Raw genomic sequence first — 27,311 nt, 5'->3', positions numbered from 1 at the left:
CACGCTTTAAATAGACTTTATTGTTGCAAGGGAGGCCCTACTGAGCAGGGCCTTATAAACAGATACATGTGGTCCCAGGATGTCACCGTGGAGAAATCAAGATGTCATGATTGCAGAAGAGGTCACTGTAACAGAAGGACGTGGTCCAGGGCAGGCTGGCCAGGAATGCAGCAGACATGATCAGGAAAGGCCGGGGTGGTCAGGTCTCGGGGCGAGGGAGAGGACAGCTCCCATCACTCCCGCTTCTTGTAGTTCTCCAGGTGTGACAGGACCCAGCCGGAAGGCAGGAGGAAACACAGGAAGCAGGAGGTGAGCCCAATGGCGAGATCCTACACAGAGCACAAGAGAAAAGGAACCCCCAGAGTAAGGTTTCCCTCGAGCTCCTCAGAGCCCGAGCAATCTTCCCAGACGGCAGAGAACTCGCTCCAGGAATCAAGATTCAGGCTCCAGGGGAGGCCACTCTAGGTCTTAAGGTAAAGGATCAGATATGGCGGCAGGGGTCAGCCCAGGTTACCAGGTGAAGGGAGAGGGACAAGGATCTAATCTTGCTTTGAAGCTGGCCTGTTTCGCACCAGGAACTTTGCACAGACCACAAACTCCAAAATACACCTCTCCTTCCTTGTCTTAAAAACCTCTCCCTACCCAACTTTTGGGGCTAGAGCTAAGACTTTTTACAGCCACTTGCATATCCCCCAAAGCAGTTAAGGAAGGCCACAGCACGACTTGGAGTCATACTTCAGTTCAAATTCCTTCTGTGCCACTGGAGGTGTGACTTGACAAGTCAATTGTTTTTGTTGTTCAGGAGCCAAGTGGTGTCCAACTCTTCGCGACCCCATGGACAGCAGCCTGCCAGGCTTCCCTCACCATCTCCTGGACCTTGCCCAAGTTCACGTCCACTGAATCGGTGTACACTGCTCCTAAATTTCAGCTCTCTCAGCCAGGGAATGAAGATAGCGGCCCTCTCTCGGGGTGACTGGGAGGACTGCAGGAGGCCAGTGCGGCAGTCTTACACTGCCTGGCACACAGGAGTGCCTGGCACACAGGAGGCCAGTGCGGCAGTCTTACACTGCCTGGCACACAGGAGTGCCTGGCACACAGGAGGCCAGTGCGGCAGTCTTACACTGCCTGGCACACAGGAGTGCCTGGCACACAGGAGGCCAGTGCGGCAGTCTTACACTGCCTGGCACACAGGAGTGCCTGGCACACAGCAGGCACTCGGCTGCAGTTACAGTCACAATTCTTTCCTCCGCCGCCGCAGCGCTCTCTGGGCTCTTCGCCTAAATGGAAGCCCACTAACCTGGATTCTGAAGACTCGCATTCAAGGCCGAGAACTGCCACTGAGGCAAACGCAGAAGAGCCAAACAGGTGCAAGTCATTAAGGGTTAAACTGTCCCACGTTTCTGGGAATTACTAAAGCCTGCTGGGGTCCTCTTCCCCACCCCCAAATATTACTAACAACGACAGTGCTGACAGCCCGCAGGCATCTCCCAATGAGCTGATGTGTAAATAGGCTCAGAGCGGAGGGGTGGGGGGGCGCTAAGGAAGCTTGCATAGCAAAGAAGTGACAGGGCAGCACTGACGTGGTCTGACCTGAGACCCTGGGGCAGACTGTCGCTCTCCAGACGCCCAAACCAGCACAGCTGCTCCGCTTTACGCTGTGAGCCGCGAGGTGCAGCGCACCAGACTCGGCAGGCCCCCAACCTGCCGCGGGACCCTCAGTCCCGCCTGCAGCATCTCCCATGCCCTTCCCGCCCCCCTCCTCACCATGGTCCCGAGCTGCTCCCGCGGCGGCTTGGAATGTATCTGGGCACGCGGCACTGGGAGCCGCCGGGCAGGGCCTGTTAGGCCCCTCAACAGCAGTGGAGTCAGCACAGACATTACGGCACGGAGTAGACTGGAGATAACGCGCAGCCGGAGTCCAAGGTCGCGAAGTCAAAATGGCGGCCCTGGCCGGAAGTTCCGGAGTGGTAGGGGCCTGGGAAAACAGCGACCCGGAAGTCCCTGGGAAGTGACGTAAGGAAACACCGCCCACCGCCCTTGTCAGTTTTTGGCGCCTTCCTCGAAACAGCCAATCGACGCCATCCTACCGCCGGTGGGCGGGGCACAGAGGGGCGTTGCTTTCGGATATGCCCCGCCTCCAAAGCAGCCTATCTTCGTGAGTAACATCTGTAGCTAGCCAATCACATAAGCCAGAAACCTAGGCGGCATTCTTGACTCCTCCCTCCATTCATAGTTAGGTCTCTTGTTTAATTTCTGGCCTGACCACCTGGCACTAACCGGAGCAGAGCCTGTATCTGGTTCACTACTGTCTTTGGCCACCTCATGCGAAGAGTTGACTCATTGGAAAAGACTGATGCTGGGAGGGATTGGGGGCAGGAGGAGAAGGGGACGACAGAGGATGAGATGGATGGATGGCGTCACCGACTCGATGGACATGAGTTTGGGTGAACTCCGGGAGTTGGTGATGGACAGGGAGGCCTGGCGTGCTGCAATTCAAGGGGCCTCAAAGAGTCGGACACGACTGAGCGACTGAACTGAACTGTCTCCAAAGAGCTACTAACCTCCTAACTGAACTCTTAACAGTTATCCTCTCCAATTCGAATCTCCATGCAGTAGCAGCCAACCATCCTCCTTTCTCTTTAAATATAAATCTAACTAAGCCATTTGTTACTTAGTCACTAAGTTGTGTAGGACTCTTTGGCGACCCCATTGACTGTTATCTGCTAGACTCCTCTGTCCATGGAATTTTCCAGGCAAGAATACGGAGTAAGTTGCCATTTTCTTCTCCAGGGGATCTTCCCAACCCAGGGATCAAACCTGCATCTCCTGCATTGCATTGCATTGCAGGCTGATTCTTTACCACTGAGCCACCACCAGGGAAGTCCTTAACCAAGTTAACCAAGTCACAAGTGTGCATGCTCAGTTGCTTAGTTTTTTGGACTCTGTGACCCTATGGATTATAGCCTGCAAGGCTCTTCTGTCCATGAGATTCTCCAAGCAAGGTTACTAGAGTGGGTTGCCATTTCCTTCTCCAGGGGATCTTCCCAACCCAGGGATCAAACACACATCTCCATGTCTCCTACATTGCCAGGCAGATTCTTTACCACCGAGCCACCTGGGACGCCCTCCTAACCAAGACATACACCTACTTTAAAATCTTTGTGGCTCCTCATTGTATACTAAACAAAGTCTCAAATTTCTGGATGTCACTTTCCACCCTCATCTGGAAGTATTCCCCACCCTTCTCCTTGCTCTCTGGTTCTCCCACCCCAAAGCGTTTTGCTTCTTTGTATCTTAGGTTCTACAGAACACTTTTTCAACACTTAACCTACCTAGCCTTCCTTTTTCACCACTCCAACTTCTACTTCTGAAACAGGAGGGAAGGTGGCAGAGCACGACCTTTAAAAGAATGACATAGCCAGAGGACATGACACAACCATTAGAACCAAATGGGTTCAATATTGTGGACAAGTCGACTTCCACTAGACTTTGGGTATACGCTCACTGTAACACATCAGCAAGCTAAATGGCACAACCCCAGGTGCTATGACTGTTTCAAGGCTGACTATAAAGGTCAAAAGCAGGTGTTAGTCCAGTTTCTGGAAATCCCCACCCCTTCCCCAAGAGACACAGGTTTGATCTCTAGGTCAGGAAGATCCCCTGGAGGAGAAAATGGCAATCCATTCCAGGATTCTTGCCAGGAAAATTCCATGGACAAGAGGAGCCTGGTAGGCTATAGTCCATGGGGTTGTAAAGAGTCAGACACGACTGAGCACACACATACATACACATACATACATTCCCAAAACAGCTGGAATACTCCTCCCATTTATTAGCCTACGAAATTACCCACTCCTATAATACGACAACCGCATACCCTGGGGTCACTCTCTCCTTCTGCGATGGCCCACACTTTGTTTATGGAGTGTTTTTCTCTCTAAATAAATCCACTTCTTACCTATCACTTTGTCTCTCACTTAATTCTTTCTGTGATGAGGCATCAAGAACCTGAGCTTCATTAAGCCCCGAAACCTGGTGTGTGATCTTAGTTACAAGACCATGGACTCAAGTCCCAGTCTGCAATTTGGCTGAGTTGGAGTCCCAACATGTGGGTTCAAGTCCCAATCTGTTGGGAGTCCCAGTTCACATGGTTTCACTTCCAGGCCTCCACTTATGGATACAGCTTACTTTATTCAACAAGTGTTTGCCAGCCCCTATGGTGTTTCAGGAACTGTTCTAGACACACCGTGAACAAGGACTCCCTTATCACAGAGCTGACATTCCAGAGGCAGACAAAAGACAAACACTTGATGAGAAGTTACTGAGGGTGCCATGATGGGAGAGGAAGTGGCAGGTGACACTGCCACAGGGAGCCTTCCGTGGCCACCCCAGGCTGATGCCACTTCTGTGCCCAGCAGCCCGTGACAGTACTCCCCACAGGAGTGGTCTTCGTCTCTAGGCTGGAAGCCATCTGAGAGCGGAGCCTGTCTAGTTCACTACTGTCTTCAAAGGGCCTGGCACACACTTAGAGGATATTTATGAATTGCAGTAGACTGAACAGAGGAGAACAGGAAAGGGGGTAAGGGGCCAGTCACTGAGTTGGGCCTCATCTGTATAATCTCATTCCACCTTCATAACAATGTCGCGAGGGAGGTGCTATTATTATTTCAAATGTTTTACAAGTGAGAAAATAAGCCTGAAGAACTGGGTGACCTGCTCAAGTTCATAGAGCTCCAAGGCTGCCCAGCCAGGATTCCAGGGCGGGTCTCTCCATTCCAAAACCCATGCTTTTAAACCCACGAAAGGTGCTGTAAAAAAGAATTTCCATTAAGTTCCAGTTTTGATATTGGGGTCAATGGCATCAAAGATAGCAGCAGAGGATGGGGATGAAGTGAGGTGGCAAGAGGCCAGGAAAACACGGGCTTTGGAGGAGAAGCCTCAGCCCCATGTGAGCAGGGAGGGGTGCTCACAGAAAGGTGGGATGGACCCAGAGTGCCCCAGAGGGTACGCTGTGCCTGAGCCTTTCCTGGAGACGTGGGCTCCCCGGCCCTGAGCTCTCCAGGGCCCTTCTCCGCCCCTCCTCCTTTCCCCCACCCTACTCATGGGTATTGTTAATGTCCAGCAGTCTCAGTCCAGCCTTCCCCCAGCTACCAGGCCCCATGCCCTTGTCCTGGCCTGGGACCTGGCAAACAGCCCAGGACACATGCTTCTAAGCACCTCCCCCACCACATCCCAAGGGACACAGCCTAAGAAACAGAGCTGGGAGGCCCAGGCCCCAGCTGCCTGCCCCTGGGAGGATGAAGGGACAGGGACCTCCCTGCGGCCCTACGGGGCTTTGTCAGCCTTTGTCCAGTGAACAAAGTAATAACATCCAGATTAGAGCACAGCCAGGCAAGAGGCCTAGAGAGGCTTTGGGAAGGGATGGACTTTCCTGTGGTCCCCTGGGTTACTCCCTTGAGGAATCTCACGTTCCTCTCCTCCACTGGCAGCTAGAGGGAAAGAGTGAACGTTTGTCAAGCAGGCACCTCTGTGTTCTGTTCCAGGGCTTTCCTCATGGACCCTGTGATGTGACTTCTTTCAGAACCTCTGTCAGAGAGAGGGAAAGTCTGAGAGAGGTAAGTAAGGCAGCTGAGTCACCATCCGCAGTGATTTTAGAGCCCAAGAAAATAAAGTCTGTCATTATTTCCATTGTTTCCCCATCTATTTGCTATGAAGTGATGGGACCAGATGCCATGATCTTAGTTTTCTGAATGTTGAGTTTTAAGCCAGCTTTTTCACTCTCCTCTTTCACTTTCATCAGGAGGCTCTTTAGTTCCTCTTCACTTTCTGCCATAAGGGTGGTGTCAGCTGCATATCTGAGGTTATTGATATTTCTCTCAGCAATCTTGATTCCAGAGTGTGCTTCATCCAGCCCGGCATTTCACATGATGTACTCTGCATGTAAATTAAATAAGCAGGGTGACAATATACAGCCCTGACGTACTCCTTTCCCAATTTGGAACCAGTCTGTTGTTCCATGTCCAGTCCTGTTACTTCTTGACCTCCATACAGATTTCTCAGGAGACAGGTAAGGTGGTCTTGTATTCTCATCTCTTGAAGAATTTTCCACATTTGTTGTAATCCACACAGTCAAAGGCTTTAGTGTAGTCAATGAAGCAGATGTTATTCTGCAATTCTCTTGCTTTTTCTATGATCCAACGGATGTTGGCAATTTGATCTCTGGTTCCTTTGCCTTTTCTAAATCCAGCTTGAACATCTGGAAGTTGATGGTTCGTGTACTGTTGAAGCCTGGCTTGGAGAATTTTGAGCATTACTTTGCTAGCATTTGAAATGAGCGCAATTGTGCGGTAGTTTGAGCATTCTTTGGCATTGCTCTTCTTTGGGATTGGAATGAAAACTGACCTTTCCCAGTCCTGTAGTCACTGCTGAGTTTTCCAAATTTGCTGGTATATTGTGGTGCAGCACTTTCACAGCATCATCTTTTAGGATTTGAAATAGCTCAGCTGTCACACTTCAGCAACCCACTCCAGTATTCGTGCCTGAAGAATCCCCAAGGACAGAGACGTTTGGTGGGTTACAGTTCATGGGGGCTGCAGACTCAGACACAGCCGAGCGACTAAGCACCATATGGCACAAGGGGACATTGATATTAGGTCACAATACCTGTTACACTTCAGTTTGTAAAAGCTTTAAAACAAACAAGAAGCAAAGAAAACATAAAGTGTGATAGGGGCTTGCTTTTCTAAAACAAAGAAAAAAATCCCTAGGGTTTGGAATATGCATAGGTAAAAGTCTGTTTGGACACACAATTGTGAATAGTGGTTCACACTAGGTCACGCAAGGGTTGAACAGTGGTTCAGCACTCCAGACAGTGGTGGGAAATGGTCCTTTTCTGCTGCAATCTTTTCCCAAGATCGCATGTTGGGGCACTTTCTTTTTTCAGCCGTGCCATGCAGCGTGTGGTATGTTAGTTCCCAGGTCAGGGATCGAACCAGCAGCCCCCGGAGTAGAAGCTCTTGGAAGTCCCAGGGGTGCTTCTTTTGCCATTAGAATAAGCAAGCATGAAGAGGGGGCTCCCTGGCCCAGTGAGGGAAGTTTGCCTGTGAGTGACAAACTCTCTGGGAGGCAGGGATCTTCTCTGACACCCTGGTAACTACCGTGCTGCTTGCACAGATGGGGAACTCATTCCCCAGGACTGCCCACTCTGCTCAGATTGCTAGGAATCTCTCTTGCATTGCGACCAGACCCAGAGATCCCAGCCTGAGTCCTGGCTCTGATTCAAGGGCCCAAGCTGTCCCTCCACCCCACCCACTCCTCTGATTGGAGCAGTAAGAATAGATCCCAAGCCTTGGGGGTGGGTGGAAGAGCTGGTCGCTTCTCCTGAGACGTGTCCCCATCTGGGCCCCCAGTCCTGATGGTCATGTATGGGCTGGGAAGATCCCAGATGCCCCATCCCAGGGCTGACTCCAGACCCTACTGGCCATACTCGGGTTAGAGACACACTGGGTGACCTCACCCCAGGCCTGGCCCCTGTCCATTAAAGGCTCTGGCCCAACAACTGCTCTCTCTAGTAGAGCTGCGAGTCCTGGGGAGGAGGTCAGGCCTCAGCCCTGTGGGACAGCAGGCATAAATCCCTCAGCCGCCTGCCCCCCAAATATGCACAGCTCCAGCCACCCCACTGACCTGAACTCCCCTCCTGGCACATCACGTGAGGGCTGGGGTCTGAGCACCGGGGGTAGAGGGTGAAGGGACCCCCACCCCAGGGCTCTAGCTGAGGTCAGCGGTGGCCTCTCTACAGGCCTGTGGGGACTGTCTCCCTAGGGTGGGGGTAGCAGCAGGAGGCCTTTGTAGAGCTCAGGAAGGGCCCACTGTCCAAAGGAGGAGGGTCCGAGGAGAGGGAGGGGATTTAATCTTTACAATAATTCAGCAAGGAATGCGTGCCTACTTCTTTGCTGAGGAAGCAGGCACAGAGAGGTGAGATAACTTGCAGGCTCACAGAGCCCATGGGCAGGATTCTCAGAGGTCTTCTAGCCGCCCTGTCTCTCCACTCCCACCAGACTGTACGCGCCCGGAGTCAGAGGAGCGGTCACACCTGCTTTGTCTGCCGAGGGGCACCCAGCACTCAGCGAACAGCAGGTACTCACTTTATGCCTGCTGAATTAATCCTCCAAGACTCAAATCCAGGTCTGAACCCCAAAGTCCATGCTCCCTCCACTACATCACTTCAATGTATAGGACGCCTGTTACAAAGGGTGACGGAAGCGCTGTTTTCACAGGCAGTTGTCAAACTCCTCCCCTCGCTATTACCATCCAAGTGGTATCTCAGTGACTGCCAGGGATCACACAGACAAATTAAAAATGGGGGTTTTCACGCAAAAAAGGGTAGAAAGGACTCAGCCATAAAAACAAATGAAGTAATACCATTTTCAGCAACATGGATGCAACTCTAGACCATCATACTAGTGAAGTAAGTTAGAACGAGAAAGGCAAATACCGCATGATATCACTTCTACGTGGAATCTAAAATATGACACGAGTGAACCTATCCACAAAACAGAATCAGACTCACAGACAAGGAGAACACACTGGTGGCTGCCGCGAGGGAGGACGGACTTGGAGTCCGGGGTTGGTAGATGCAAATCACTGCATTTGGAATGGATAAGCGGCAAGGTCCTGATAAACAACACATGGAACTATACTCAGTGTCCTGTGATAAACCACAAGGGAAGAGTATGAAAACGGATGTACGTATGTGTATAACTGAGTCACTCTGCTAAACAGCAGAAGTTGGCACAACATTGTAAAGCAACTATACTTCAAATTTTTTTTTAAAGTTCTAATTATAAAAAAGTGGTGGGGAAGGGGTAGGAGGAGCCGGCTCTGGTCTGGGTCGTCCTCCACAAGGAGCAAGAAGCCCCGGGCAGGGGCGGGACAGGGATGAAGCAGGGCCCCGAACGTGCGTCTGCTCTTCCTGGGGCACAGCTGTCACCAGGCGCCAGACATCCAGGGCCAGGCCAGGACGCAGCTGGCAGGGGCGCTGCCCTGCCCGGGGACACACGGCTGTCCTCGCCCAGGCCCCTTGCAGCTGGCTGCACAGGTACAGCTGCCAAGACAAAAGGAGGCTGTGGGCTGGGGGGGCTGCCCACAGTCAGCGGCCAAGAGTGAGTGATGAGCCAGCTGGTGTGTGGCCATGGCTCTGGCTTGGCGAAGGTCCCCACACCTGTGCAGACACGGCAGTCAGGTCACCAAGTCTGCCTGCCACCGCCCCTGCCCTGTGGTACAGATGGGTAAACTGAGACCCCCAGGGGGTAGGGCCGCTGGGCTAGAGGCCCCCCCCACCCCACCCCCGGCCAAACACACCCAAGGCCTCCTTCCCCAGCTCCCTAGGACATCATGATGGACTTGGCCACAAGGACTCGTATGTGGGCAAGAAGTCTGGAGCAAGCGCAGCATCCTTTCGTTCAAGTACCCCACGGAGCATGGCTCCCCACCTCAGACAAGAGGGAGGTCTGAGTGCGCCACAGCCTCCACGACAAGCCGCGTGTGGCCTGGGTGGAGCACCAGGCACCGCTCACCAATGTGTGTATGTATGGGTGCACACACACACAATGTGTATATTACCCTCTAAGTATATACACATGGGCTGTGCTCCTGTGCATCCTCAGCTGTGTCCGACTCTTTGTGATCCCAGAGACTATAGCCCACCTGGCTCCCCTGTCCATGAGATTTTCCAGGCAAGAATACTGGAGGCCCCACTCAACTCAAAGGTCAAGAGCAAGCTGAGGACTTCCCAGGTCATGTACAAGACACTGAACCTTCTGTCACGTAGGGGGCATCTGAGCCCTTGCTGAGGCTATGCCTCTGGCCACACCCATGGGGACCCCCAGGCTCACCCCTGCCATGCGGCAACCCTGCATCCAGACCTCTCTGCCTGGACTTACTACTCCAAAGCCTGGGCCTTCTCTCCATCTCCAGACAGCTGACCTCTGACCTCCAGCCCTGGGCAAGTCCCCGAGTCTTTTCATTGTTCTCCACACCCCATCTCACAGCCAGGCCCTCAGAGACCCCAAGGCCCTGCACGAGAGCCCCCATCCCTGACACCCGCCCCCCTTCCTGTCATGTTCCCCACCCCTCCTGCTCCCTGGAGCCAACATTCAGAACACGGGCTGCCCTGGGAGTACAAGCCACTTCCTGGCGCCCCCTCCCCAGCTGTCTGAAGCCACTTTGCAACCCACCCCGACTCACGCTGGGCCCCAGGGATGGCAGCACCCACAACGTGCCCACCTGAGGGCTATGTACTGCCCCTCAAAACCCAGCACCTGGGCCAGGAGGGCTGGGACCCTACTCATACCCTGGTGAAGATCCTTGCTGAGCACAGCTACTGTTTCATCACCACTGGTTGCCGGTGGGGTGGTTGAGCCCCCCTTCCCGCCCCACCCCTCACAACAGCACCCTCCTGCGTCAGGCCAGGACCACCCTGCGGCACAGAACCCTGGTGTGGAGGAGGGCGGGCCGCACCCATGGCGGCTGCAGCCACCCCCAGGTCAGCTGTCAGGCCTTGGCTCATGGCTGCAGCCCCAACCTCTGCTAGTGGCTCCAAGTCCTCTCACCTGGTCCCTTTGTACGATCTCTTCTCTCCAAACTTGGGGTGTCCGACCCTGCGCACAGGGTGGCCCTTCCCCTGCCAGCCTGTAGCAGACATTCGGCTTCTCAGGGCAGGGCGCCCCACAGCCCCAAGTGCTGTTGTTCAGCGTTCACTTTGTCCACCGTGGCACAGGCAGGACCCGGGCGATGCAGAAGTGTGCATGCCCCACAAGAGGGCCCCCGCGGGTGCCGCGCCCCCACCATGGGCAGAGGGTCCGGGTTGGAGGGGGCTAACCTGGGCCACGGATTTTGGAGCCCGGGCTCTGGCAGGAGATCACTCAGGGAACACTGAGGGAAACCTGGGGTCTGTGACCCTGGACTCTGAGCACGAGATGACTACAGCTGCTTCCCCTCTTCTGGAGGGCAAGTCATCACTGTTGGCCCTGGCCCCGTCCTAAGGCCCTCCTCTAGCCCTCCACTGGGGGTGAGCCTGCCCCCACAGGGCAGACATGCCTTGACAATGACCTTCTCAGCTCCAGTCCCCATATTTCTAGGCAGCTCCCTACAAGGGACAAAAGGGAGGCCTCTCTCAGGAGACAGCGCCCCTACTGGTCAGGACCCGAGGGAAGATACCAGGCCAACAGATGTCAGCTTTGCCAGGTAGGGAGTCCACCAGGACCAACAAGACAACCCACAGCTCCATCGTGAAACGTGACGTGGACGCCAACAAGGACCTGCATGCCCACAGCATCCTGTCTGGGGTTACGACCACGGACCAGGGCACGCAGACGGATGCAGAGCCTGCTGGGCCCTCAGCACTGTGAAGACCAAGGGTGAGTGGGCGCTGGCATCCCAGGGGATCACCAAATACCAGTTTCCTTCCCACTGTAGCCAAGCAACGGTGCAAGGGCATCAGGCTGTCCAGTCTCCGAGGTGCCTCTGCAGCATCTTCCCAATTGCCCTAGACCCCTGACCTCATGAAAAACAACCTGTTAATACTTTTGAAGAGGGAAAAGCAGAAAAAACTAGAATAAACCTGCCTGTGTTTGAAGCAGCCACTTTCAAAGCCTGGTGGTAGAAATCATCGGTGACCAGGTTTCGCACACTGGGGAAATTTTCAGACCAGCTCAGGCTCTGCCTGAAATTGAGGACCTCTCGTCCTGCAACTGCGCCTCTTGCTCTATCTGCTCACTGAAGTGGTGGCAGCGAGGGGGGTGGGCGCTCCAGCTGGTACCACTTGGAATGATAAAGTCTTGAGCCGTAGGTGGAAGTAGGGGTGGGGGCAGCCGCCTCGGAAGACCAAAAAGGGAGCCTGGTTACTTAGGAAAGTTGTGTGGAGAGCAGACAGGGCCAGTGATGGCAAAGGGATGCCCCTCCAATCCTTCTAAATCTGGTCATTTACTCTGCAGCAAGGGTACAGTGACTCCAAGGAATTCCTGCCTGGGATTACAAGAGCCTTCAAGGAACAAGGGCTTCCCTTGTGGCTCAGCTGGTAAAAAATCCACCTGCAATGCAGGAGACCTGGGTTTGATCCCTGGGTTGGAAAGATGCCCTGGAGAAGGCAAAGGCTACCAACTCCAGTATTCTGGCCTGGAGAATTCCATGGACTGTATAGTCCATGGGGTCGCAAAGAGTCAGACATGACTGAGTGACTTTCACTTTCAAGGAACAAAGAACTCGGGGGTGGGGTAGTGGAGGCAGAATTCCACCTCATGAGAAGGCTGTTGAGTGATGTTCCAGCATTTAAAATGCTCTCCTTCCCCAAGGTCTGGGATGCCTTCCTTCATGCCTCCAGGGTAAGGGAGCTGCACCCACCGTCCCCAGCCCACCCCCAGGGCTGAGGCCATTACCTGGAGCACCTACGAGACAGCTGTTGACTCTGCTCCTTTCCTCAGATCACTGTCCCACCAGAGCGTGAAGACTCCAGGGGCTCGGGGCTCTACCCTGACCGCCCTCTCCACCTTCCGGCAGAGGGGACCGCCTGGCAGCAACACGAGGAGGCTGGCCCTCAGCGTCCACGGGAAGCGCTCTGAGCCCCTGCTCCCTGGGTCAGGCTTTGGCGGGAGCCCACCTGGGAGAAGCTGCACAGCTTGTCTGTCACACTCAAGAGGCCTGGGCCTCCCCCAGCTCGTAACTCTCCTGCCCTGTCAGGCCTGATGTGAGTTACTCTTCCTTCAGGCCTGTTTTTCTGAGTGAAGGGGGACCGGAATCTTTTCAAGAGACGAAGAATATTCTGAGTACCCCAGTTAAGTCAAAGAAACACCAACGCGCTCTTCAACGCCCACACAAATGTTCTGGAATTTGTTTGCCTGCAGACCTTAAATGCCACAACACTTGGCCTGGGACTCTCACAGCGTGCAGAGCAGGCACCTTCCAGGAGACCTTTGACCTCTGCCCTGGGCTTCTGAGAAGTGGCACAAACATATGCATCCGGTGGTCTCAGTTTCCACAACTGGCTCCTCACCTCCAGCGCCGAGGTTTTCCCCGCCCGAGGCTTCCTTCACAGGAGGTGGTGTGGGGCCATCACAGCTACGTGCCCGAGGGTTTGGATCCAATGCTGGATGGTCTAAGCCCTTGCTGCCACGGCACCTCAGCACCAGGAAGCCGTCCCAGCAGCTGAACAAAGTGTCTTTTATTTGTGACACACAAATACAGCCAATGCAAAAAAAGATCACTTTTCCCTTTGATTCCAGTGATAACAAGTTGCTAAAGAAAAAAAATATATATATATATATATCAAGAAGGCATTTTATCTCCAAAGTTTCCTCTAAAAAAACCAAAAAAACAAAACAAAAAAACCCAGGAAGGGTTAAAAAGAACCACACACATGTCATGTACATATCTGACATCAATGAAAATAACCTGAAATAGAGAGGAAAACAACTAAAAAACAAATCTCAAATTATATTTTTTAACATGCCCCAAACAAACCACCAGGGACGGGGGAGCCTGGTGGGCTGCCATCTATGGGGTCGCACAGAGTCGGACACGACTGAAGCGACTTGGCAGCAGCAGACAACAAACCAAAAAGCCTGGTACAAGACCTGCTGTTTCTTAAAACCAAGACCTTGGGGAAATGGAGACTGATGGCTGAGAACTGAACAGGCTCAATGGCAGCAACAGGGTGACCTACAAGCCTCAGGCTGTGTCTCCCTGCCCAGCCTGACCCCCATCCCCAGCAGCCTGTGGGTGGCGGCAGAGGCGGCTGGACAGGCACGGCTCACACCAGTGTCTGTTGACCAATGGGGCTCAGTGCCAGGTGTCCAGTGAAGGGAAAGACATGGACGCTTCACTCCCTTTATGTGGGATTTACACCGGAGTCTCTCTGGGGCCCCGTGAGTGGGAGGTTATCAGAAATCCATGATCTAAAATGATGAGTATTTATCATTCTGTGTCCTTTGACAGACAGCAGGGATCAAAGGAAAAGCTCTTCCTAAATATGCTTCTGTTGCTCCATAATTCTTGGAAGGAACCCTCTAATGTCCTCCCAGCAATGAAAACCCTCCCCTTTGGGTAAAAACTCCTGGGAGCCAGCCGAGTGGGGCAAAGGTGGGTTTGCTCCAGTGTGAAGGTGCGGGGCCCTCTCCAAGGGAGTGCCATGTCCACAGCTGGCCAGTCAAGAGCATCGCAGAGCACTCAGCGGGGAGGCTGTGTGCCCCAGCCCCGCACACATGGGAGCCTGGGAGAAGCCAGAGCAGCTTCAGGGAGACGGGCCTGCACAGGCAGCCTGAGCCAGGGCAGGGACTGGGGTGTGAGTGGACTGAGGTCAGAAGCACTGACCAACCTCCTGGGAGCAACACTCTGCAGGCAGGACCTTTAGGATGCTCTGGAAGGCAGAGCTCCAGGCTGTCCCAGGGGAGGCAGCAGGTGCTTTTTCCTGGATAAGGATTTGGTCATTCTCTTCCCTGGAAGGGGAGTAAGGTCTGGGGATGAGGGGTAGCCTGAGCTCTGACCCCATGCCCTGTCCACCCGAGGAGAGGAAGGGGCTTCCCCGTCCACCTGCCACCACCGGTGACACCAGGGAGAAGGGCAGCTGTGGGGCCACCTCCCGCGCTGCCGGACAAGGTGGGCCTCCCTAAGGGAGCAGGGGCCAGGCTGGGGGATGCAGGCAGGAGGCCTGCTGCTGGCTGGGGGCTCTCCGAAGGCCAGGGGGCAGGGGCGATGGTGGTGGGGAAGGAGACCCACCCTCAGAGAGCTAACAGCACCAAGATATGAGAGAAAACGGCATTAAATATGGCAGGAACGAGGGGCCTTAAGGGGGAAGACAAGGGGCTCCCTGATGTTATTTCCCCCTTGAGAGTCAGAACAGGGCAGGGGCAGGCGAGAGGCAGAGGGAGGCAGCGAGGGGACGGAGACGAGCAGGCCGGGCTCCAGCTCTTTCCTATGAGTAAAAACCTCGGGTCACCACCTTGAGATCATGGGGCCAAGCTTGGGATGCAGCTTGGTCAGAAGTCAGAGAAGCCGTGGTCCCCGCACAGGCCCCACTGACGCTGCTTCCCGGCCCCTCGGCCCCTTGCTGACAACCATGGACTCCCAGAGCCGGCTGGTCCCTGGGACAACTCCACTCTAACTGCGGACCCACAAAGGCACAGCCAGGAAGAGCGCCCTTGCTTCCCGGGGTTGTGGCACAAAAGACCTTCCGGGGTCTCCGTTGAGCGTCCCCTCCACCGAATGGGAGCAGTCACTCTGAAGCCTCTCTCGGCACAAGATCCTACGCCGAGTCCATTCCTCTTTGGGAACCAGCCAGACCCTGACCCAGGGCGCCAGGATTTTCATGAAGCTGGGAACAAACACTCCATTCGTCCAGCTGTGTGTGTGACGGGGAGGGGGCTTGTCAGGAATCCGGCGGCAGGGAGGTCGCAGAGCCCCACGCCCAGGGCCGAGTGAGAAGGCAGCCACTGTGAGAGGACACGCCGGGTGCCCGGCTCCTCGCTGCCCCTCCTGGCAGCCTGCCCTTCCAGGGGAAAGCAGGGAGGGGGCAGGCAGACCACCTCTCCCCAGGGTCAGGGCTGAGGAGGCCGCCTGGTGAGTGGCGTGAGACCAGGGAGAGGACAGGCCTTGGAGAGCGCGTTCCAGCTTCAGACTCAGTGGCAGCAGCCGCCACAGTGCCCGCCTGAATGGGAGTGCTGGCTGTCCCCAAACTTGGTCCTCCGGCTCAGGATCTCATAGGAGCAGTCCTCCCCACAGCAACCGGACATGCTTGGGGAAGAGTCATCGATTTCAAATCTGCAGGCAGGCAGGAGGAAAGGGTCGGTGGGGGGCGGAGGACTGCCTTCCACTCCAGGAGTCAGGGCTCAGGAGCAGGGCAGGGGACCAAGCTGGAGGCGTGCCCACACCATCTCCCCCAGCCCCCGCCCCCTGGACCTCAGGCCCAGGAGCTCCGTGTCAGGACGAGGGGGGCCAGGACAGGGAAAAAGACATGGGCCGGCAGCTTCCACTGCCCAGGGGGTCCCCCACCAGGCCCAGCTCCTTACTGCAGCGCTTCTCTGAAGAACTGGTAGGCGCCATGATTGTGCTTAAATACCGTTAACATAACTTTCTTCATCTGTGTGCTGAGAAGGAAGCAGAGAGAACCTTCCAGAAGGAGAAACAGGTGCTAATCACACGTGTTCTCTCCTGTCTCCGCCTGCCGTCTCCCGTTTGCACCGGGGAGTGCTCCTGAGCCCCGCTCGGCAGTCTCACTGCCACCCTGAGACAAGGCTGCTCCCCACCTGACTGGCTTCTCCTCCACGTCCCAGTGGAGACGCACAGAACAGGCACTTGGGGGTGCTTGCTGCCCTGCGCCCACTGCACCAAATGTGGAGTCACGGCAGGGCAGGGAGGTTCTAGATACCCTTCTTCCAGAACATTCCTGTGAGCCTTGTCCCCACCTCCCTTCCCGGGCATACGGCAGAGGCAGCTCCTCCAAAGAGCGACACACACACACACACACACACACACACACACCGCCCTACCTGTTGGCCATGAGCTGCAGAATCTGTATGAGGAACTTCCCCAGGCCTTTCCGCCGCACCTTGCTCTCCAGCTGCACCTCGTAGCTGGGGGAAGAAAGCAGGGTGAGCCTGCAGGGGCCATGAGGCCCGGCCCAGGCCCAGACACTCCTCCCCGGTGCCCACCCCCGCGCTGCGGCCCCTACCAGTACAGGACTTCATCACCGCACTCCACGTCAAACCGGAAGTGAGAGAAGGCGACGGGCACCGATCGGTTTTCCCACGCGATGAGGTACCAGGCTCGGTCGTCCGTCATCTCCTCGCGCTTCTCTCGGTCCTTCCAGCCCCACTCGCTCTGCTCGTACCTGGGAGACAGCGGCAGTCAGGACAGGGCTCTGCAGAGCACAGCCAGCCCCTCCCGCCCAGGCGTGCTTACATGGTGCGCATGTTGGTCTTGGTCAGGTCGAAGGCCCAGTCCACGGTGGCTGGCTCCAGGCCGGACACTCGCTTACATTCAATGGAGACGTTCAACCTGCAAGAGGAAAGGAGGCTTCTGGAGCTGGTGCCAGGCCCAGCACCGCCCGCTGCCTGGACAGCCTGACGACGAGGCGCGCCTGGTCTCAGTTCATCTACAGGGAAAAGCTGAGCCTGCACGTGACTACAGAAGGTGCCTGTGAAGGAACGAAGCCGCTCAGGCTGAGATTAACGACTGTCATCACCAGCCTACTACCACCCTGACCACAAGCCCTGCTTCCTGCTGCCCCCCACACCGTCCTTATCAGACTCAGCACTCTGTCAACTCCTGCCCCTCTCGGCTACCTCTTTGCTCTCTCTGCCCATTCTTCTGTACGTTGTTATAAACACCCGAGTCTTCTCTGTTCCCTTAGTTCCTGCCCTGAGGCATTTTTCCTGTTGCTTTCATTTCTGAATCAAGTCCTCACTGGGCACCCATGGGAGCCCTTCATTCTTATCTTTCAATCTCGCCTGCGAAAGTGGCTGGATGACCTCAGGCCCTTCAGGAAGACCGCAGCCCCCATCCCTGAGGAGTCCTGCCTGTTGCCTCCTCTGAGGACACAGGGATGCTCTCAGCAGATCAAACAGAATGCATCAGGGTTCAGGTTCTCCCCAAGTTCTGCTTCCCTAAACTAATGAATGAGGCATTAAGATATCAATCAATTTTTTTTTGGCCATGCCATGCAGCTTGCAGGACCCTAGTTCCCCAACCAGGGCCTGAACACAGGCCACAGTAGTGAAAGCTCTGAGTCCCAACCACCAGACTGCCAGGGAATTCCCTCGATCTGCTAGTTAGTTCTAAATGACTTAAGTAAATTACAGTTAAACTCTTTGGCAAACTGTGAAATCACATTCTCCAGGAAGCGGCACATTCTGCAAGGACTGATTTGACTCCTCGGAGGACGTAACCCCTGGAAGCCACCGTCACCCCTGCTGACTGGCGCACTGTACGAGCTATATGTGTGCTTGGCCATGTGAATACAGGACTCCTGGCTCTGAGGAGTCTGCTTTCTTTGTACTACTGGCCATGTAGTGGTCAGAAATGACCCAACACAGCACTGCATCTGTCTTAGCTATCAATTTTCTGAAGGCCAGTTGGAGAGTATAGATTCTCCACTAATCTGACTTATTTAAGTACATGAAAGTGCAGTCTTAGCCACACAAATCACACACAATTCCAGGCACCAAATGAGCCCAGAGTCAACTGGCAGTGCCTACTTCAGACCTGGCCCATGTTTCTGAAGTCATGAGAATGTGGGGCGGGAACACTGAGATCACAGTAAGGAATCTCTGTTGTTGTTTTCAGTCGCTAAGTTGTGTCTGATTCTTTGCAACCTCACAGACTGCAGCACTCCAGGTTTCTCTGTCCTTCACTATCTCCCAGAGGTTGCTCAAATTTATATCCATTGAGCCAGTGACACCATCTAACCGTCTCATCTTCATCGCTCCCCTTTCTTCCTGCCTTCAATATTTCCCAGCATCAGAGTCTTTTCCAATGAGTGGGCTCTTAGCATCAGGTGGCCAGAGTACTAGAGTTTCACCTTCAGCATCAGCCCTTCCAATGAATATTCAGGGTGGATCTCCTTTAGGACTGAGTGGTTTGATCTCTTTGCAGTCCAAGGGACTCTTGAGTCTTCTCCAGCACCACAATTCAAAAGCATCAATTCTTTGTGCTCAGCTTTCTTTATGGTCCAACTCTCACATTTGTACATGACTACTGGAAAAAACCATAGCTTTGACTATCAGGACCTTTGACTATATCACTTTGGCAAAGTGATATCTCTGCTTTTTAATGCACTGTCTAGGTTTATCATAGCTAAACTATGTCAAAGGACTTTCTGGAATCTGAATGATGATGCAGCTTTGAGAGGAGCTGTAACGCATCTGATCACAGACAGGAAGAATACATTAACATGATACTATGAAACTCAGACACAGCCATGCAAGGCAAATGTAGCATTACCTACTAGAGTCTCTCCTTCATAATTCACGCATTTACATGTCTTATCTCATTCACTAGAATACTGACACCAGCTCCTACTTACAGTGCTGGATATAGTCTCTGTGATCCTTAAAACCACCTGGCAAGTTTGGCATCATCACTCCATTTAACCGACAAATAAGGCTCAAAGAGTATGTCAACTTAACCAAATATGGTTAATAAGAAGCATCATTATGATTGAGGACCCTATTTCTCCCTGAGCCAACAGCATCTCTGGTGTCTATTTTATAAACCAAAGCAAGAGAAAGGGGAGGGGAGCTTTAATCCAGGATCGGCGGTGAGCGGGATTAGGGAAGAGACAGGAGTAGGGACAGCTCGGACGGGTCCAGCCCTAGTGTGTTCCAGGCACTAACACTGCACACAATCCTTCTGATGACCCTGTGGGCAAAGCACCCATTTCGAAAATTTAGACACAGCAAAGGCAAGGCATTTGTTCAGGGTCACAAAGCCCTAAGTGGCTTTTAACCATTATACTATATACTCAGGGAAAGAGTGCTGGACTGAGAATGAAAAGTCCCCTCAGCTGCCAGGGAGAAGCTCCACAAACTCAGACTCTCATTTAGCCTCTCGGAGGCTTGGTTCTCTGCCTAAAACGAGGGAGTCAGCCCAGACGATTTCTCAGGTTTGTTTCCACTCTGTGGTTCTCCGTCGGAGAGCACAGCAAGGCCCACACAGACGTCAGTCTGAGATCAGGCCACCTGTGCTCATCCGCAGACCCCTCTGTTACCCTAACAGAGGGGTCTGTATCAGCAGGATACTAGCCATCATTTCTGCTTTTTCACTAACAAAAAAAAACGAAGTCTGAGGACACCTACTCTGGAAAGGTGAATTCCTAAAGAGCAAGGAGAGGACAGGTAGGAATGCTGAACACTCACCCATTCCGATCATATTTCTTGAACACTGGGAAAGCCTCCAGTGGGTCTCCAAGCTGTGGAGGGAAAGAAGAGAGGAGTACGCAGCACAAGCGTGGGCCTGGCAGTCACCAGCTCCACCCTGCATGGACCCACGTGGAGGCACAGCTTCCTGGCCCAGGAGCAGCCCTCACACAGACCCGCCACCTGTCTTAGCTCTGAAGTCATGTGTAGAGTGTAGGAAGAAGGCCCAACAAAGCTGTAGCTTCATTTGACATGGGAAAGAAGAAACTTTCCTGCCTAATACTAAAACACTGGCCTCCGGGCCTAAAACCTGCTCGGTGCCCACCTGGCCCAAGAGAAGAGAGGTCTCCTGATCCACTCATGTCCTTCTATGAGGTCCTCAATTTACCTTCCCTGGTCAAAATCCAACATGGACAATCATGTCCCTGGGCCACATCCTTGAAAGTATGACTGTTTACTGAATGGACTAAAAGAAGAACAAAATCTGGAACGTGAATTGCGGCAGGAAGGGTGACCCAATCTCTCCTGGTTCATGGGCAAGCTGAGCTGCCCCCAGTCAGGCCCCCCAGGTGCTCAGAATCATGGCTACTCCTGCCCTGACTGCGGCCCCTTGAAACCAGGTTGCTGCAACCCCCAGTGCATAGCACAACCTGTGGACCTCCCAGGCAGGCAGTAATGTCTGAAGGCAAGAATGAGAAAACCATACCGTATTTTACTAGGGAGGCTTCCTCCCCAAGATGCAAAACCCTAATAAAAACTTTTCCAGACGCTTTTCCAGTGGCAAGGAAACAGACCCACAAAGAGAAGCAGCCACTTTCTCTTGACTCCACACTTCCCTGCACGCCTGGGTCCATCCCGGGTCCTCCTCTCCCACCCAGGCTGGTCCAAAGCTCCACCCCAACCCCACCGCAGCAAGGAGGCAGTAGAGGTGCGGATGTGTAGTAACTCTGTTCTGCCACAGGGTGGCGCCAAAAGAAGTCAAATTTAAAACCAAGCTGAAGTTCCAGGAGGAAGGGACTGGGAAAGAGGAGAGAGTTACCCTGTTGGCGGCGTCCACTTTGGCACAGACAGCATCCATGGCTGCTCGCTCCTCCAGCCGCTTCTGTTTCTTCTCCTTTGCTTTGCTCGACTTCCTCTGCAAAACGGAAAAGCAGAGTGGGCTGGAAGGCCGTGACCAACGAAAGACGGGACTTGATTTTCCCTCTGGGGACCCTAAGGGCCAGTCCCTGATTTGCTTGCCTGGTCTCAGCAGCAGGAACTCAGGTCTGGCTGGAGACCTGAGCATTTCCCAGTCATGAGATTGTGGGAGCATCGCTAGACTTCTCCACTTCCCCACGGGGAAGAGGACTGACCACGGGACCACTGGGTCACTGTGAGGACTCGGTGAGAGCACAGGGCAATACCTGAAGCAGAGCCCCGCACCTCAGCAGCTGTCTAATAAATATTCACTTGTTCATTCCCTCCTAAGGCAGGAACAAGTAATTTTAGACACATTCAGGGCAGGTTTCAGGAAGGCGATGGCATCTGAGGCAGCTGCTGATAGCTGCTCTTAAGTATAAACTTATTCAAAGCCTTTTCAGTGTCTTCACGCTTCAGGAAACAAAGATCTGCTCTGGGGACAGCCTCCTGGGGAGGTGGGTCCCTTTCTAAGCGAGGCCTGGGGCACTCCAGCTTAAGGAGACGGAGCTGCTCCCAGAAATGGCTGCGCAGGCAAGGCCAGTGAGTGGCAGGCACACTTAACACCCAGTGACAAGGGCAGAGTTAAGGGCCCCAAGGAGTTCACCTGGGGACAGAGGCCACACTGACACGTGGTCAGCAGAGCCAAGCTTCAGGGGAGGAGCAAAGGGAGACTGTCCTTACCCAGAGAAGCAAACTGCGAACCCCCCATACCTCCAAATGGAGCACGTCCTGTCTGCAGAGTCACATGAGGTTTTCTCAAGTGTACATGGACCTTCCCCTCTTACCCTGTGTAAAAACTGGTAGGCTTCCCTTGGGGTCCAGTGGTTGGGAGTCTGCCTGCCAGTACAGGGAAGACAGGTTCCAGCCCTGCTCCAGCAGGATCCCATGTGCTGCGGAGCCCACAAGAGAAGCCACTGCCACAAGAAGCCCAGACACCGTGAGGAAGAGGAGGCCCTGCTCCCCGCAACTAGAAAGAGTCTGCGCACAACAATGACCCACCACCTCCAAAGAACGATCAAACAAACTGGAAACACGAGGAAAAGAGCCCAAAGCTCAACAGACCTTGTCCAAAGCCTCTTTCTGCCCTGTACTCCCTTCAGGTCTTAGGACAAGCCACAGCCATTCTTGGAGCCTCCTTCCCTCAACTGATGAACACGGCCCTAAATACCTCCTTTAAAGTATTAAGCCCGTGAGGGTTACTGTGGCCTGTGTTCAATAAACAACACTCCCCATTCTCACTCCCAAGGAGGGGCAGAGCAGCACAGGCACCTCCTGAATCACCCCACGGCACTGGGAAGACGGCTCAGCTTTTCACCAGCCACATGGCCTCATCTGACCCCACCCCTCACTTCCTGACCTCACCAGTGAGACGTTTTGCTACTTCCAGTTCCAGCATAGCTGGGACACAGCCCAGGAAAGGGTGAGCTGAAAAACCCAGCTGCTGGATAAACTCTACCCTTGGTTCCTCCAGGAATGACAGTGCCTAACTCCTGCACAAGCAAGCAGGAGGCGAGAGTTCCGATACCAGGAGCTCACAGGGGTGGCTCTTCTACGTACAGCCTCGCCCAGCACCGGCTGTGTGCCAGCTGCGGGCACTGCAGGAAGCCAGGCTGGAGCCCCTTTCTTACCTCCCTGGAGGAAGGAACAAACAAGAGAGCAGACGGTCTTCATGACGCTGGGATCTGGGGACAGAACTAGCCCCTCTCTACCACAGAGAGGTTTTAGGGCATCCATTTTTCTTTTCCCCTCTGGGAATCTGAGTTTCAAGACAACATTGAGAGATACACTCATCTTGCAGAACACTTTCACAAGAAGAAACTGAGCTCAAAGGGATGTCGTGACTTGTTCAGAGTTCCCCAGGGAGCAAATGGCAAAGGGGAGACTAAATCCCAGGGCCTGGGCTGCAGATTCAGCATCTGTCCCCCGAGCCACGCTGTCTCCCACTAGGAGAGCCTACCCCTGCGGCCAAGACCTTCTCGGCTCTGTTCGGATAAGGTCAAGATGAGACCTTGGGAGCCCCCAAGGCAGCCGCTGGGTGACTCGTTCCTCATTACCCTTCTGGCGTGGTGGCTGGTACATGCCCACGCAGCACCACCTGACCCCACCTCCACACTGAGATAGGGATAAAGAACAGGGAAACCTGCCACGGAAGATCCCAGGGCTGTGCGATGGGGCAGAAAGGACATGCGCTTTGGCGTCAAACAGGCCAGGGGACTGAGAAAGGAACTCCACCTCCAGGAAAATGGGGACTCGATGGCCGGCCTAACAGGACAGCCGCAAGGCTAGACCAGAAGTCCACACACCTTCACCGTTGAGGCCAGCTCCCTGCCTTCACCCTGCACGCTAGCTCTCCCCCAGCGTGATACAGAGCTAAAGGATCGGAGGTGCTGCATGCGTGACGTCCAGGACCCAGAAGGCAATGAAATCTAGGTTCCTTCCATAGCGTCTCATTCTTAAGCACTAGTAGTAAGCAATTCCTAAGCACAAGCAGCAGGAGGGCCAGGTCTGGGCCTCCAGATTTATGGGCTCATTCACGCAGGGGAACAGGTGAGCCAGGCAGCTCTTGGAGCTTCAGGCCGCTGTGGCCCAAGACTATGGATAAAGAAAGTGCCCCTTAAGCGCTTCGCTGCCTGCACACCAGGTATGAGACAGGCTACAGCCGGCTGGGCCAGACAGGTAGAGGCCCTCCCCCGAACTGAGCACATGCAAGGAAAAGTGGTCTCCTACTGTTCCAATTAGCTTTGTCCTGCCTTGTGGAGGTAAGACTATCCTGCGGGGACACAGGAAAAGTTCCCTAATTAAAATGGGAAATAAGCACAGTGAACAGTAAAGCCCCTTGTGGTTAAGTGTCTTTCCCAAGGGAGCTTTACATAATAAAGAGTGTGGGATTTTGAGTCAAGAGACCCAGATTTGATTCTCAGCTCTCCCACTTACTTAATAGCTGTGTGACTTTGGGCAAGTTATTTACTCTCTTTCCAACAAGTCACTCGATTCCTCTGAACCTCACTTTCCTTATCGATCAGTTCAGTTTGGTTGCTCAGGTGTGTCCAACTCTTTGCAGCCCCATCCATGGACTGCAGCACGCCAGGCCTCCCTGTCCATCACCAACTCCCAGAGTTTATCCATAAAACGGGGCTAACAATGCCTCTACCTCACAGGACTGTTGTGATGGGAAAAGATGATACAATATACCAGATACAAAAATTCTTTAAGGATTTCTGTTCACAAGTACCTAGTAGTCATAAACACTGGCTGAATAAATCCTCCAAGATTCAAATCCAGGTCTGAACCCCAAAGTCCATGCTCCATCCATCAATTAAACGTAAATGATGCTTGCTGTAACAAACTGTGATGAAGTGCTGTTCTCACACGCAGCTGTCAAACTCCTCCCCTTGCTATTTCTATCAAAATAGTATCTCTCTCCTTTTTTTGGCCACACCTTGCGGCTTGTGGGATCTTAATTCCCTGACCAGGGATTGAACCTGTACCCTTGGCAGTGAGAACACAGGCCTAGCTACTGGACCACCAGTAAGTCCCTCAAAGTGGCATTTCTATGACTGCTGGTCATAATAGTAGTTCTATGACTGTGAGGGGTCACAGAGTGAAATTAAAAAACACCAACATGGGGGCAGGAGGCATCTTTCAGAAAAAAGCCTTGGTACCCTTTAGGTTTTCAGTATCAAGGCTTCCATCCCACAAGGAATCCAGAAAAAAACTTGTTTCTGGCAAAGAGAGTGAGTGAAAGTTGCTCAGTCATGTCTGACTCTTTGCAACACCACGGACTATACAGTCCATGGAATTCTCCAGGCGATCTTCCAGGGGCATCTCCAGGGGATCTTCCCAACCCAGGAGTCAAACCAGGATCTCCTGCATTGCAGGTGGATTCTTTGCCAGCTGAACTACCAGGGAAGCCTGAGACAGAGTTCTACATTCTAATTCCTGAGACAACACCTGTGTGGCAGCAAGGGTGAGAGAACTCTGAAGAGAACGGTGCTCCACCTGAGGCCACCCTCTCCCTCAGCCGGTGGCCAGACCATCATATGGAGCAAGGCGCTCTGCTGGAGGGTGATGAGTAGGAACCATGACCCTTCCAACATGAGGTGAGGAGTCCACAGCCCCCCACTCATAAAAAATGAGGATAATGAGAGAGTTCTGGCTCTGCTTCAGGGAGGAAAATTCAAATCTCTCTTCTGTAGTGAGCTTTAGGCCGGAAGAGACCAACCAGGTAGGGGCTGTTCTGAGAAACACATCTGTAACGTATGAGTAATAAGATTGGGGCCCTAGAGGAAGCAGCAAGGATCTCAGGATCTCTGAGGCCTGCTGTTTCAACTCAACCAATGAGGAAGTGTTGAACCAGAATGGCATGTTATGCTTGTTGCTTTCTGCTCAGTCTGGAATGGCTGATGCTGGGCAGATCCACTAAGTAATACCAGGGACACAAGATTTTATTCAGTTTCAACAGAAGATGGGGCCTGGGACCTTTCACTAAAATCTAGGTTAAATACGCCTAAGGCCTCTAGACTGGATTTTCTACACATGAAGCACACAGTATCCAAATGTCCTTGCTGAAACACAATGAATAGGTTTTGACATGGATTACATAAAGTGCTCTGACACGGTAAGACAACCATTTCTGTCTAACAAGTTGATTTATTCAGTCAATAACTATTTGAGTGGAGAGGATAAAAATCTAGGTTAATAACAGTAGGGACAAACCCAATGGGTTAAAAATAGCACACATCTATTTTCGAAAACTGAAGGCTGAGAATACAGGGGAAAATAACAGCCCCTATTTAAGAGGCACCCATGTGACTATTTACACCTACTATCTCATTTAATCCTCACATCTGTCTCAAAGGGGAGGATCATCTTCATCACACCCATGAGGAAATTCAAATCCACAAAGGCCAGGTCACTGGCACAACATCATGCTGCCAGTCAGGGAAGATCAGGCTGGAACTGGAGTTTCTCTGGCTCCAAAGTGAAGACTCTCTAAAGGTGGTGGAAATTTCCTGTAAAAACTAAGATACGTGGTGCCAGGGAGGGCCAGTTACTTGTTCAGGAGAGTGACCGGTGCTGCTCTAACCAGGATTGCAGGAAGGTGAACTCACAGAAACATGCGAGTAAGTTCTGCCCAACCTTCTATCAGCACATGCCCGGAAAAGGCATAAACTGCACCTCTAGACTGCCTTCTACCGAACAGGTGGTCACTATCCATCCGGGGCTGGGGCCATCACCAGGGCCCTTCCACCGCCCCCTGCTCACCTTCTGCACAGCTTCCCCATGCAAAACCACCTGCGGTGTGAATACCACTAGCAACCCAACTAATAAGACCCACTTAGGTGCATCTGGGAGGCCCCTAAAGGCAAGCCTCTGTCAATAAGGAAAAGAATGTTTTTGGAGCAAGAGGAACCTGGTGGAGACGTTCGAAAGAGACTGGGGAAATCAGCCTCGCCGAGTAGCGGGAAGCGCAGCGGCTGGGGATTCGAGAGCCCTGAGTCAGGGTCTGGCCCCCAGTCACTGTCTGTGACCTTGGCTGGGTGCCTCGTTTCCTCTGGGCCTCGGTTCCCTCCGAGTCACTGCAGGCCTAGGATATGGGAAGCCACGAAGCTAGTGACACCCGGGTGATGGGTGACCCCTGGGGGCGGGGGGGATACCCAGGGACTGCTCGGGGATGGGGGCGGGTGGGCGCCAAGAAGAGAACAGATCTTAGAGGAAGGCAGGGGCGGGCGCGACGCGAGAGGCGGGGGGCACCATAGGGGGTGGGGTCCGAAGAGGGGGCTCCCTAGGAGATTCCCAGGGCTGGGCCGGGCGTGGGGACACTTCGACTGAGGTAGTCGAGTCATGTGGGGGCTGGGGGGGGGGTCACGTGAGGCCGGAGGGGGTCAGGGTCACGTGAGAGGGGGTTCAAGGAACAATGGGGGCGCAGGGGGGGTGGCAGGGGGAGCGGGGAGCCCTCCCAGCCCTGGCGTCTCCTCTCCCTGCCTCACTCACCCCCATGGCGACAACGGCGGCGGTGGCACTCAGCTCCTCCTTCCCACACTTGCCGGCTGGGAGGCGGCAGTAGCGGCGACACTGGAGCAGCGGCGGGCCCCGTACTGCGCATGCGCTTCGCGGGCTCCCCAGCGCGCCCCGGCGGGAACCGCGCCGGCGCAGAGCCCCGCGAAGGGACGGGCGGGGGTAAGGCGCGCAGGTGGAGAGCCTGGGAGGCGGGCCGAGGGGCTCGCA

The 27,311-nt window shown here is 53.9% G+C and overlaps 2 protein-coding genes across 2 annotated transcripts; both read right to left on the bottom strand.

Annotated features, from left to right (window-relative positions):
• On the bottom strand, positions 1-1,900 carry LOC102406763 (cytochrome c oxidase subunit 8A, mitochondrial). Its single transcript, XM_006050854.4, has 2 exons — positions 1,765-1,900; positions 1-329 (listed from the first exon to the last, which is right to left on the bottom strand). The coding sequence occupies exons 1-2, from the start codon at positions 1,876-1,878 to the stop codon at positions 234-236; spliced, it is 210 nt and encodes a 69-aa protein (XP_006050916.1). The 5' UTR covers positions 1,879-1,900; the 3' UTR covers positions 1-233.
• NAA40 (N-alpha-acetyltransferase 40, NatD catalytic subunit) lies at positions 1-27,311 on the bottom strand. Its single transcript, XM_025286592.3, has 11 exons — positions 27,078-27,311; positions 20,944-21,039; positions 19,905-19,957; positions 16,951-17,046; positions 16,721-16,879; positions 16,539-16,622; positions 16,059-16,136; positions 12,435-15,810; positions 1,765-1,975; positions 1,298-1,337; positions 1-329 (listed from the first exon to the last, which is right to left on the bottom strand). Exons 1-8 carry the CDS (start codon positions 27,081-27,083, stop codon positions 15,669-15,671), a joined length of 714 nt encoding a protein of 237 aa, XP_025142377.1. The 5' UTR covers positions 27,084-27,311; the 3' UTR covers positions 1-329; positions 1,298-1,337; positions 1,765-1,975; positions 12,435-15,668.

This window comes from Bubalus bubalis, chromosome 5, assembly GCF_019923935.1.
Source record: "Bubalus bubalis isolate 160015118507 breed Murrah chromosome 5, NDDB_SH_1, whole genome shotgun sequence".
NCBI classification, from domain to species: Eukaryota; Metazoa; Chordata; class Mammalia; order Artiodactyla; family Bovidae; genus Bubalus; species Bubalus bubalis.
This window is presented reverse-complemented; position numbering and strand designations above follow the sequence as displayed.

Excerpts from the sequence above, each read along its gene's own strand:
- LOC102406763 (XM_006050854.4), bottom strand. The coding sequence starts at position 1,878 with ATGTCTGTGCTGACTCCACTGCTGTTGAGGGGCCTAACAGGCCCTGCC. Across the intron at positions 330-1,764 it reads GGGAGCAGCTCGGGACCATG|GATCTCGCCATTGGGCTCAC; the intron begins GTGAGGAGGGGG and ends TGCTCTGTGTAG.
- NAA40 (XM_025286592.3), bottom strand. Across the intron at positions 19,958-20,943 it reads AAGTGGACGCCGCCAACAGG|CTTGGAGACCCACTGGAGGC; the intron begins GTAACTCTCTCC and ends TTCCCTCCACAG. Across the intron at positions 16,137-16,538 it reads CTGCAGCTCATGGCCAACAG|CACACAGATGAAGAAAGTTA; the intron begins GTAGGGCGGTGT and ends CTTCCTTCTCAG.